Below are 12,131 nucleotides of genomic sequence, written 5' to 3'. Positions count from 1 at the left end.
GCAAACCCCTTCTTTACTAATACTCACCAAAATATCAAATAAAGTGGAAAAAGTTGAAGATGTTACAGGGGAGACAGGCGGGAAAAAAGATGAAGGATGGATAAATAAAGGCTCCATGCTGTTATTATTGGGCCTCACACTGAGTTCCCCCACTGAGTGTGTGTGTGTGACAGTGAGATAAGAGTGTGACTCATCCATACCTTCACAGACCTGAGCTACCCGGGAAACATTTGAAACTAGTACTGCTGAAATTAGAAGTCAGCGCTCTGACCGTTTATATGCTCATTAAGTTTCTGTTAACAGAAATAAAAAGATTCACCTCTGTGTGTTTTATTTTTACTCCTCTGTAGATTCCCTTCATATACGTGGCAGTAAAAAGTGTCTTATTCTATCTCTACTCAGATGTTGGAAAAGTACATGGTGCAGCTGAAAATAGCCCTTCTTTCTTCACTTGTTCCAGCGTCACCTTATTGTATTTCCTTTTCCACCTTTTTTCCATTTTCACTCTGACAAAACCAGACCTGCCTCCTCCCGCCCACTCTCCTCATTCACTCTCTATCTATCCCATTTCCTACTTTTCCTGCTTTCATTTTCATTTTTTTCTCCAGTTATCAGCACTGTGTTCCAACTGGGCCAACAAGTTGTTCAGGTTGCATTTAAAGAGTGTTTTAACCCTTTGATGAACAACATATTGACCCCTTCTAATGCACAACATGGTCAAAAATGACCCTCATTCATTCCCTTCATGTTATTTAATGCTGCTGTGTGTTTCTGTGCTCTATCTTTTGATATCAACTTATTTTATGATTGAATATTCGAAGTTGTTGTTGTTTTTGATTACAACAGGTCATTATTTCCATTTTGTCTCTCATACTTTATGAAGAAAAAAACGTTTTTGCATTATTACATAGCTAACTACTTGGCTAAGCTAACTACATAGCCAAGAAGTTAGTGCTTAGCACGCTACTTAGCTAAATACTTCGCCAAGAAGTTAGCTAAGTCGTTAGCTTAGCAAGCTACTTAGCTAAATACAGTATTTTAGCTTAGCTAAATACTTAGCCAAGAAGTTATTGGCCCGCAGTATAATTATATTTGGCCCAGAAAGGCAATACCAAATTATTATTATACAGCGCAAATAATACTACAAATCCCAGAATGCTCTGCTGGTGTTGTGGCTTGAACACAGTAGATCAGTGTGGAGCAAACTGAGCAACAATTAAAGTGTCTTTATGCACTTTTTCTTGCTAGTCCAAGGCTTGAATGGCTGCACATTCATTGAAGGATATTATTATTAGTCATTTGGTTTATTATTGTTATTTTATTCTCACATTTATTTTTAGCCTGTGGAAAAAGATTACTGTTAAATTTGAATTTAAAGAAGGTCGCGTATAAAATAAAGGGACATATGATTTTTATTTAAATTTTATTTAAGAAATGAATGCCATTGATGTGTTTGTTTGTTTTATTTGATATTCGATTTTGCATGTTTGCAATATTAAGTTATATCAAGCTTTGCTTGTTCCATTTCGTTTGAACTTGTTTACGTCCATTTTTTCAATAAATATCAATGTTAGCCCGCGACTTTGTCCAAGTTTTACATTTTGGCCCACTGTGTATTTGAGTTTGACACCCCTGGACTAATTGGTGTATTGATTAGGGTACCTCTCAGATTATATGTCATATAATGTCTTATGTCTTGTCTTATGTCTTGTATATGTCTTATATGAAGCGTATCGGCCCCACAATCCAATTTTATCCCGATACTTGAGTCACAATACAATATTATTGTGATTTTAAGCATTTTTTTGCGGTGGAGGCGTTACACAGCGGGGATTCCCTCTTACGGAGTCAGTGATGCTGCTGTGGTCCTGAGGCACAAACAAAGCAAAACCAAAACACACCTAACACCTAACCGGTGAAGTTGGGCGGATCTTGTCCTCTCTCCCCCTGGATCCCCCCAGAGGTTCGGAGGCCCTCTCTTTTTTCACCATACCTATGTTTTCTACAGGTGTTTGTTGTCACTGGTATTGTTTTTCAGCAACCAGACTCAGTGAAACCATACTGAGCTTCATTTTGCCTCTTCAGAAACCTGTGTGACATCACAGAGGTCGGGTCCATATATTATATATTATATATTATATATAAATACCTGCGTCAGTATCTTTAAGCTGTCTCATATTTTAGACCCTTTGACGGCCTTTTTGCTCTAAAACAAATCGGCCTAAAACAAAGTCAGCAGGAGGGAGTTCTCCACCAAACCTTAATTACAGCATTAGCTTTTGCGTCCTGGATCCACTTAATAAAATCTTTCTGGAAATGAGAAGCTGATTTGATTTAATTCTGTTTTAAAAATGCAGAACTTCTGCTGCTAAATCTGTCTCTCACCAGACTGAACGGTCACATTCCTGCTGTCTCTCTTAAGTGATGCAAACATCTGTAACAGATGTTGTTTTTATCAACACTGATAATCACAATAAAACAAATTACATCAAAGCTTTGGAGAAAGTGTCTCTGCAGCACACTTGTGTGACAGAAAGAAGCCTTTGCTGCCGTCAGAGCCCCAGATGTCAGGTTTTCATATCAGTTCTAAAACCCTCATCATCCAGGCAGGTCTTTGAACGAGAACAAAGCCTTGTTGTGTGATCAAAGTTCAGCTCGGCGTGGTTTTCCCTGGCACCACCAACAGAAAACCCATTAGTGCTGAGCAGCGGAGAGCAGCCAGTGTTGATAATATCATAATCGCTGTGAGAGCATCTCTCTCTGCTCTAGAGGAGATGACCGCTGCTAACATGGCAGATAGACGGATTGTGGACTTTTAATGCTTTAATAATGACGACAAAAATGTGTCTATTGAGTCACCCGCTGCTCCACAACACATGTTCATTAGCCAACATGGTCTCACAGAAATCCGTGGAATAGCCTCGGATTTCGCTTAAGCCAAAATCTGTGGAATAGTCACGGAATCACTCAAATTTCCGTGAAACTGACACGGATTTCGCTATAATGCAAGTTAATGCCAGTCATATCCCGTGGCTATTCCAACATACAAAGTGATTATGTACATTCACTGAGTGAATATTTACAAAATAAAACATATATTTTCTCGCTAGAAATGTGATCAAAATCCATTTTTATGCAGAAACTAAGTCAAAATATTGATTTTTCACTAAAAATGAGAGAACTGTCCGCCATGTTTTTTGTTCTGACCGCTGGGACCTTGAAAGTCACGTGACTTGGAACAAACCAATAGGAACAAATATCCATGGAATAGCCACGGGATATGACTGTCATTAACTGGCATTGTAGCGAAATCCGTGTCAGTTTCACGGAAATTTGAGTGATTCCGTGGCTATTCCACGGATTTTGAGTTAAGCAAATCCGTGGCTGTTTCACAGATTCCTGTGAGACCAGGTTCTCATTAGTGCTTTGACATCTGGAATCGAGGTTATAATAGTTTTGGATTTTTCATTAGTTTTAGTTTTAATTTCGTTGTCACTTATTGTTTTCAAATTCAGTCAGTTTTAATTAGTTTTTAGAGTGAGTTTGATAGTTTTAATTAGTTTTTATTTTTTGGAAAATGCTTTGTTTTAGTTTAGTTTTTATGAGTTTTAGTGTTAGTTTTAGTTTTTTGTAATGGGGTATTTGTTGGGTGCCAGATTCAATAAGGTCACAATAAATGTTTCCTTTATTTCCTTTGTCTGATCCATCTCAGCTCCAATAAGTTTATTATTAAGTCATAAAACCAGATAGATGAAATAGATTTCACATCAACATAAAAAGGTTTACGTATGAAAAAAGCTGAAAGACAAAAACTAAGGACATTTCCACTATAATTTTAGTTAGTTTTGTAACCACAAAATACAGTTTCAGTTAGTTATCGCTTTCTAAAAAACTCTCGTTTTTATTTTTATTTCAGTTAACGAAAATGTTTTTTCAATTCTAGTTTTCGTTATTTTGTTAGTTTTCGTTAACTATAATAACCTTGTCTGGATTACGAATACATGGCGTAAAGGTGACGTGCTATTGGTTTTTATTGCAGCTGCAGCATGTGTCTGCTGTTCAATAATACAAGCCCCGCCCCCTTTTAAAGGATTATTGAACGAGGCTGAAAGTTAAAGCTGAAGACTTGTTTGATCTGGTTTAAAGTGACTTGGCTTTGCTGGATCCATATTTAGCTTCGTCTTGACAGCGAGGCTTCACTTCAATTCATCTCGCTGTCTCTCCTTCTGCCTCTTCTCCTCCACCACTCTGCCAACTCTCTCCTGTGTCTCCTCACGGCTCTGCTCAGGCTATTTTAAATCTTCCCATCCCCATTTTTCTTTTTCTCAGAAGCATATTATTCCATCAAAGAGCTTTATCTTCTGCCTCACCTGCTCTGACTGGAGGTAAACACTGTGTTTTAGCTGGAAGAAGAAGAAGGTGGGGTAAAATAATTGTCCCTCGTCATCCAGCTATTCTCAACCTTGGGGTCGGGACCCCAATTGGGGTCGCGAGATGATTTCTGGGGGTCGCCAAATCATTTTGGAAGTCAGCTCTGTCTCCACTGTGTTAGAGTGTTCATGTGTTAATGTGTTTTAGTCTTTTTGGTCACTTAATGTCTTTTTTTTGGTCATTTTGTGTGTTTTTTTATTTTTATTTTGTGTCTTTTTTGGTCATTTTGTGTCTTTTTTGTGTCTTTTTGATCATTTTGTGGTCAATTTGTGTCTTTTTTTGGTCATTTTCTGTCTTTTTTTAGTAATTTGTTTCTTATTTTGGGTCATTTTATGTCTTTTTTGGTCATTTTGTGTCTTTTTTTTATCATTTTGTGGTCATTTTGTGTCTATTTTTTATCATTTTGTGGTCAATTTGTGTCATTTTTGGTCATTTTGTTTCCTTTTTTTGGTAATTTTGTTTCTTTTTTGGGTGATCTGAACTGTGCGTGTGAGATTGTGTTCAGTGAGCGGGGGTCGCGGACAACATGCATGTTAAATCGGGGGTCGCGACTCAAAAACGTTGAGAACTGCTGCTCTATGCATACATGTTATCCATATGCATATATGGAGAGTGGCAGAGCGAGCTGAGGAGGAGATGGATGGTTGGAGGCCGGCTGTCTGCCTCAGAGACGGCAGAGATCTATAATTTATGGAGGAAAAAATCCTGCGCTTGCTTTGCTTGGTAAGTCATGTAAAAGCTCACATTTCATTTTTCTCCTCCTCTTGGTTCTCTGCTCCAGATGACAGATGGAGATATCTCCAGCCGACTCAAAGGGAAGATGATTCTTTGACCTACTTGAGGAATTGGTGCTCAGTCACAGATAGATAAGGATAAGAATAACTTAAACGCCGTTTATGTTCAAACTGTGTTCAGCACCGACATCAAAGCTGCGTCTGTTCAGGTCTGTTGACCTTTTGGTTGTGGAGCCAGTTCTGGAGGACTTTATGTGATGTTTTTCACAACTTTAACTCTCCTGTTATGTTGCGGGTCAAATTGACCCATTTCAAAGTAAAAAAAAAAAAAAAAGTAAAAATATTTTTCCTAAAAACAAACAAACATGTAAGATATATACGTATATATTTTTTTAAAATCAATGCCATGTAAAATTATTGTATTTTATATGTACAGGTGCATCTCAATAAATAAGAATATAGAAAAATTATTTATGTCAGTAATTCAATTCAAAAAGTGGGAATAACACATTATATAGATCCATTACACACAGAATGAAACATTTCATGTCTTAATTTATTGAATTTATTCTAATTATAATGATTATGGCTTACATTTAATGAAGACCTAAAATTCAGTGTCTCAAAAAATCAGAATATTACAAAAGACCAATTTTAAAAAAGTATGTTTAATATGGAAATAATGGCCTCTGAAAAGTATGTCATATACAGTACAGGCCAAAAGTTTAGACACACCTTCTCATTCAATGCATTTTTCTTTATTTTCATGACTATTTCCATTGTATATTCTCACTGAAGGCATCAAAACTATGAATGAACACATATGGAATTATGTACTTAACAAAAAAAGTGTGAAATAACTGAAAACATGTCTTGTATTTTAGATTCCTCAAAGTAACCACCCTTTGCTTACTAGAATATAAGACATGTTTTCAGTTATTTCACACTTTTTTGTTAGCATGCCAGGAGGAGTTACCTTCAGGGCTTTCTGACAGAAATCTTGCTTGGTTTGGGCAATAAAACTACTTGGTTCGGTTTAGGAAAAGATACAAACATTTGTACTGCTTCACAAAATACACATTATACCACTTTGTTACATGAAGAGAATATATATGTTGTGGTGCTGATGTGAGGTACAGCAGCAGGCTGACAGCTGATGCAGCTGTGCACCACATCACAACTGATTGCTGTCACTTTAAACCGACAGCTCTGAGCAGAGGACGTCTCAATCTGTTAAACGCCTCAACGCCTCACGGCGCTGCTTCCTGTGGGCGGGACCAAGATGGGAGACGAGGAGAGGAATCAGGTGCCAAGGTTATAGTCATGGAAGAAATGATTAGGCTTGTTTTCTTCACTTTCTTGTTCATTTTAATGCCTGGTACAACTAAAGGTACATCTGTTTGGGTAAATATAATGAAAACAACACAAATAGCTCATAAGAGTTTAATTTAAGAGCTGATATCTAGACATTTAACATAGTTTTCTTGATAATAATTTTGGTTATTCAAATTCAAATATTACAAAGTTCGGCTTTTTTTTTGTTTCATTCCAAAAAACTGAGAGCAGTGAAGCTTGTTGTCTTTGAAAGTTTGATAAAATGCTGCAGTTGTTGTCGTCCAACATGTTTGATATCAGTTCAGTTCAGTTTGACTGAATACTTTGTTGGTCAGTCTGTGGGTTTGACTCTCATTGTGGAGAAATAAAAAGACTGAAGTGAGATGAATAGACTGAGAATTTTCTCTTATTTGCCAAAACAATTCTTGATTGAATTTAATTTTGTGGACACAAAATGCAGTTAAACAGTTAAATCGCAATATATTTTATCACAATACTCACCATATCACCGCAAAAAAATGCTTAAAATCACAATAATATTGTATTGTGACTCAAGTATCAGGATAAAATTGTATCGTGGGGCCGATACGCCTCAAACCTCTACTATGTTCTTAAAAAGTTTCTTAAAAGATTATCAGTATAATCAAATCTCTGAAATTTAATGCTCTGTTACTAGTGATGGTTGCATTCCTGTATTTTTGTTTGTGTAGAGTAAACCAGCGTAGTCAGCCAGAGTTCCTTTGTTTGTTGTGTTTAAATAGAAAGATAGTTTTGGGGAAAAGCGAGTTAGGAAGATTGTTTTAGTTTGTTTGTTTTATGAGTTGGCGCCACCCTCCGCCCTTTGTTCATTGCCTCACCTTATATCACTTGTATCTAGCCTGAAGAAGGTTCTCTTTTCGTTACCTTTGTTTTATTTTGCTGTTACACAATAAAAATCTGTATTTGCCTGCTTCCCTTTCCCCTAGACCCCAACTGGGTTGTAACACTGAGGCTCTACTAACTAGTCGATGCTGATTGGTGAGGCGGCAACTTTGTGCATGCTTGATTCATTTGCAGACTGGACGCTGAGGGGTTAACATCTCCTGCTCTGACTGCAGTGTGACGCCTCTGTTCATCAGTATAGTGGCAGACATTTATGTGTAGAAAGCAGGGCCGGTTCTAGGCAGCATATATGAGGGGGCATCATGTGTACACATCATGTTTCAGCACCTTTTTTTTTCTGTGCTTATAGTCAATAAGGCAATAATGGTGCACGCACTGACATTACAAGCCAGAAACTCTGTATTGATGTGTAAATAGGAAGAACAGAGTTTCTTAAAAACTTCACCTTTGAATGACCTATAATGTAGTTTTCCTGTGGATGAAAGGCCAAAACAGAGAAAAAAAAACCTGTGTATGTGTTGACTAAGCCAGATACAGAAAGTATAGTAGAAACTATAGAAGAACTCTCTAGATCAGACTGGGCATTAGGTAGAAATCAATACAACCACAGTGCTTTTATTTTTGAAGGCTGTTTTAGCTATGGGCATGATGCACAAAAAACACTGGCTTACCTTGTGACCTTGTCAAAAATATTGTTTTTTGCATAAAGTTAATAAACTGCTGGTTTACTGCATAACATACACTACCGGTCAAAAGTTTTAGAACACCCCCATTTTTCCAGTTTTGTATTGAAATTCAAGCAGTTCAAGTCAAATGAACAGCTTGAAAGGATACAAAGGTAAGTGGTGAACTGCCAGAGGTAAATAAAAAAAGGTAAGCTTAACCAAAACTGGAAAATAATGTACATTTCAGAATTATACAAGTAGGCCTTTTTCAGGGAACAAGAAATGGGTTAACAACTTAACTCTATGGAGTCTTGGGCTATTTTGTCCATTTTTTAATTCTTTTCATGTCTTTGTAAGTCATTTTGTGTCTTTTTTTGGTCATTTTGTGTCTTTTTTTGGTCATTTGTGTCTTTTTTTAGTCCTTTAGTCCAACATAAAATGTGATTTTGAATCTTTTTTTTACTTTCAAAACACTATCATGCTCAATAAAGAATTTTAAATGTTGCAAATGTGCATTAATTTCAGAGTACACTGAGACATTAAACTGCAACATTTTCAATTAAATTCTGGAAAAGTTGGTGTGTTCTAAAACTTTTGACCAGTAGTGTACATGCTCTGTATTGTTTGTGTGGACTGAATGTATGTTATGTTTAAAATTAATGCTGTTTTTTACAGCTATATTTGGCTCACTCCACTCAACATATCATAATTGTAAATTCTTATCAGTAGCAGCTCAAAACCAGATAATTTACTGCATTTTATGAAGTGATGAAATGAATATTGAGCATAATTTAGACTTTGGATCCAAATGTTCGTCTCAGAACTGACAGTGAAAGAAGCAGAGGCAGCGAGACAGTGTGAGTTTAACTGAGTTTATTCTTATTCACATTAAAAGACCCTCGGCAGCACATGTTTCTACCTACACCTGCGAGACAACCTGTCCCGCAGACAATCTCACAATCCATGGAATGAGACCAAAAAAAAAAAAAAAAACATAAAAAAATCTCATCATAAAACATCATCCAAAAGTAAAACAGGCATAAAAACCCACATAAGGGTAAGATGGTGGAAGAAAAAGATGCAGCATTTAAACTTTTTTTTTTTAGGTGGGGGCGAGTGTCTTCTGATATGACAGAAGTGATGTCATGTGCTGTGTGTGTGTGTGTGTGTGTGTGTGTGTGTGTGTGTGTGTGTGTGTCTCAGAGCAGGCACATTAGCAGTCAAACACACAGCTTCGCCTTCAGATCAATCTCTTTCAGCGTTACAGGAGCTAGAGAGCAGGCAAACAGCGCCGGCGGTCCTTTGAGTTCACCGAACATTATGGAGGCTTAAATCAAACCGGAGCGAGTGATGAAGAGACATAGAAAGAGAGAGAGAAAGAAAGAGAGAAGCTGGCAGGAGAGTAGAGGGAGATTCAGGCTGTTCAAACCAAACTGGAGTTGTGTTTTTCAGCCTGTAGGTGGAAACTGTAGTAAGACGCCTCAGTGACAAGCAGACAGTTAGGGCTTTGTTTCTGCACACACACAGTGTCTATACTGTATGTAATCTGTGTGTACACACTGACAGAAATAGATCTGTTTGTGGACTCTCTCTCTCCTGTGGCTTGGAGGGATTGTTGCGTCTCCACAGAGCCTGCTGTGTTGTTGGGAATATAAATATAAATACCAACATGTTTCCGAGGAGGCTTCCACAGTCTGTGCAGAAAAAAACTGGCACCCAAAACCACCACATTTAAGCATTTTAAGGCCATAAAACAAACTGTATGAGGACTGTATACGTGCTAGTAGCAGGAAACTGCATTGCAATATCCTCCTTTTTTAATTCCTTTCATCTCATTCATCAGCTCCTCCAGTCATGTGTCAAGGGGAAAGACAGCAACAACAAAAAAAAAAAAGAAGAAGCTGAAAACCAGAAGATAAAACATTCAAAATGGAAATCCCCCAACTGTTGTAAACAAAACCCCTCGCAGCGCCGCCGCCGCCACCTGTTCCTAGTCAATGTCACCGTCCGCATCCAGCAGATGTCTGATGGTCGGATGCACTTTGGAGGCTGGTTACCAGAAGAACAAATGGGTTTCTTCCCATCTGTGTGCGTGTGTGTGTGTGTGTGTGTGGGGTCACTGGTACTGGAGGTAGTTCTTGAGCGTCTGCGGCAGGGGGAGGGTGTCGATGTGATGGATGCGCTCTCTGCCCAGAGCCAGCCGAGCTACTCGCCTGCACAGGTCCATGAGGGGGAGGGGCTCCGCTGTGAGGACGAGACAGAGAGACACGGTGTTTCACTACACAATCACAGCTAGTTTGATGACACTTGTTATTAACATACAGGTGCATCTCAATGCATTGGAATATTATAGAAAAGTTTATTTATGTCAGTAATTAAATTCAAAAAGTATAAATAACCCATTATATAGATCCATTACACACAGAATGAAACATGTCATGTCTTAATTTATTTAATTTCTTCTGTTTGTGATTTAGAGGTGGGAATCACCAGAGGCCCCACGATACGATTTTATCGCGATACTTGAGTCACGATACGATATTATTGCGATTTTAAGCATTTCGTGATATGGTGAGTATTGCGATACAATATATAATTTAATAACTGCATTTTGTGTCCACAAAATTAAATTAAAGCAATAATTGTTTGAGAGTCAAACCCACAGACTGACCAACAAAGTATTCAGTCAAACTGAACTGAACTGATATCAAACATGCAGTGCAACGTTTGCTCCGGTGTGACTTTCATGTTCTGCTGGAGTCTAAAGAACGTGAGACAGACGCTTCCAGTCATCTGTCACACAGTGAGCCGTTATAGTCACATATGAATCTACTGCCCGCGACGTCCACGCAACACAAGTTATCGCAAGTATATCTGCTGTTCCCAAACTTTCCTCAACTTCAAGCTTTACTGCTTAAAGCTGATTTATAGGAGGCAATATAAAGGAGTTGTTAAAAACTGTAGAAATGGAATTGATTAAATTAAACAAATGGTTTGCTTTAAATAAGCTGTCGCTAAATGAAAGTTAAACCAAATTTATGTTGTTTGGTGGTAAAAGGACTAACACTGAGGTAAAAATAAATCTAAATAATGTTGAAATTGAAAGAGTATATGAAATTAAGTTTTTGGGAGTAATAATAGATGATAAAATTTGTTGGACGCCTCACCTAAAATATATAAAACAGAAATTATCCAAGTCTATTTCTATCCTTTACAAAACAAGAGATCTACTGAATAAGAACTGCTTAATTTGCTGTCCATGAGGGGGAGGGGCTCCGCTGTGAGGGACGAGACAGAGAGACACGGTGTTTCACTACACAATCACAGTTAGTTTACATGGGGATGTGTAGGATTATGTATAAGTGTTTGGGTATACAGGAAATGTATTGGTATGTTTGTGTGCATCTACACTACTGGTCAAAAGTTTTAGAACACACCAACTTTTCCAGGATTTAATTGAAAATGATGCAGTTTAATGTCTCAGTGTACTCTGAAATTAATGCACATTTGTAACATTTAAAATTCTTTATTGAGCATGATAGTGTTTTGAAAGTAAAAAAAAGATTCAAAATCACATTTTATGTTGGACTAAAGGACTAAAAAAAGACACAAAATGACAAAAAAAGACACAAAATGACAAAAAAAGACACCAAAAGACACAAAATGACAAAAAGGACACCAAAAGACACAAAATGACCAAAAAAATACACAAAATGACAAAAAGACACAAAATGACCAAAAAAAGACATGAAAAGAATTCAAAAATGGACAAAATAGCCCAAGACTCCATAGAGTTAAGTTGTTAACCCATTTCTTGTTCCCTGAAAAAGGCCTACTTGTATAATTCTGAAATGTACATTATTTTCCAGTTTTGGTTAAGCTTACCTTTTTTTATTTACCTCTGGCAGTTCACCACTTACCTTTGGACCCTTTCAAGCTGTTCATTTGACTTGAACTGCTTGAATTTCAATAAAAAAACTGGAAAAATTGGGGTGTTCTAAAACTTTTGACCGGTAGTGTATGTGTACTGGTATGGTGTACAGATATGCAAGTGTTGATACATAGAATTGATATCATGAAAATG

General features: G+C 37.3%; 1 protein-coding gene across 3 annotated transcripts in view; it reads right to left on the bottom strand.

The window, feature by feature from the left end:
* Positions 1-8,905: 8,905 nt before the first annotated feature.
* Positions 8,906-12,131, bottom strand: part of LOC131970613 (SPRY domain-containing SOCS box protein 4-like) — a 90,858-nt gene continuing 87,632 nt past the window's right edge. For 2 of the 3 annotated variants that reach the window (XM_059332044.1, XM_059332046.1), the window contains one exon: positions 8,906-10,291. In XM_059332044.1, coding sequence (XP_059188027.1) covers positions 10,164-10,291 — 128 coding nt within the window. In that variant the 3' untranslated portion in view covers positions 8,906-10,163. Of the gene's footprint in view, positions 10,292-11,240; positions 11,326-12,131 lie in introns of those variants that run through there. The other variant, XM_059332047.1, reaches the window with a different exon arrangement.

This window comes from Centropristis striata, chromosome 4, assembly GCF_030273125.1.
Source record: "Centropristis striata isolate RG_2023a ecotype Rhode Island chromosome 4, C.striata_1.0, whole genome shotgun sequence".
In the NCBI taxonomy this organism is placed as follows: domain Eukaryota; kingdom Metazoa; phylum Chordata; class Actinopteri; order Perciformes; family Serranidae; genus Centropristis; species Centropristis striata.
Note: the sequence above shows the minus strand (reverse complement) of the source record. Positions and strands in the feature narration are given on the sequence as shown.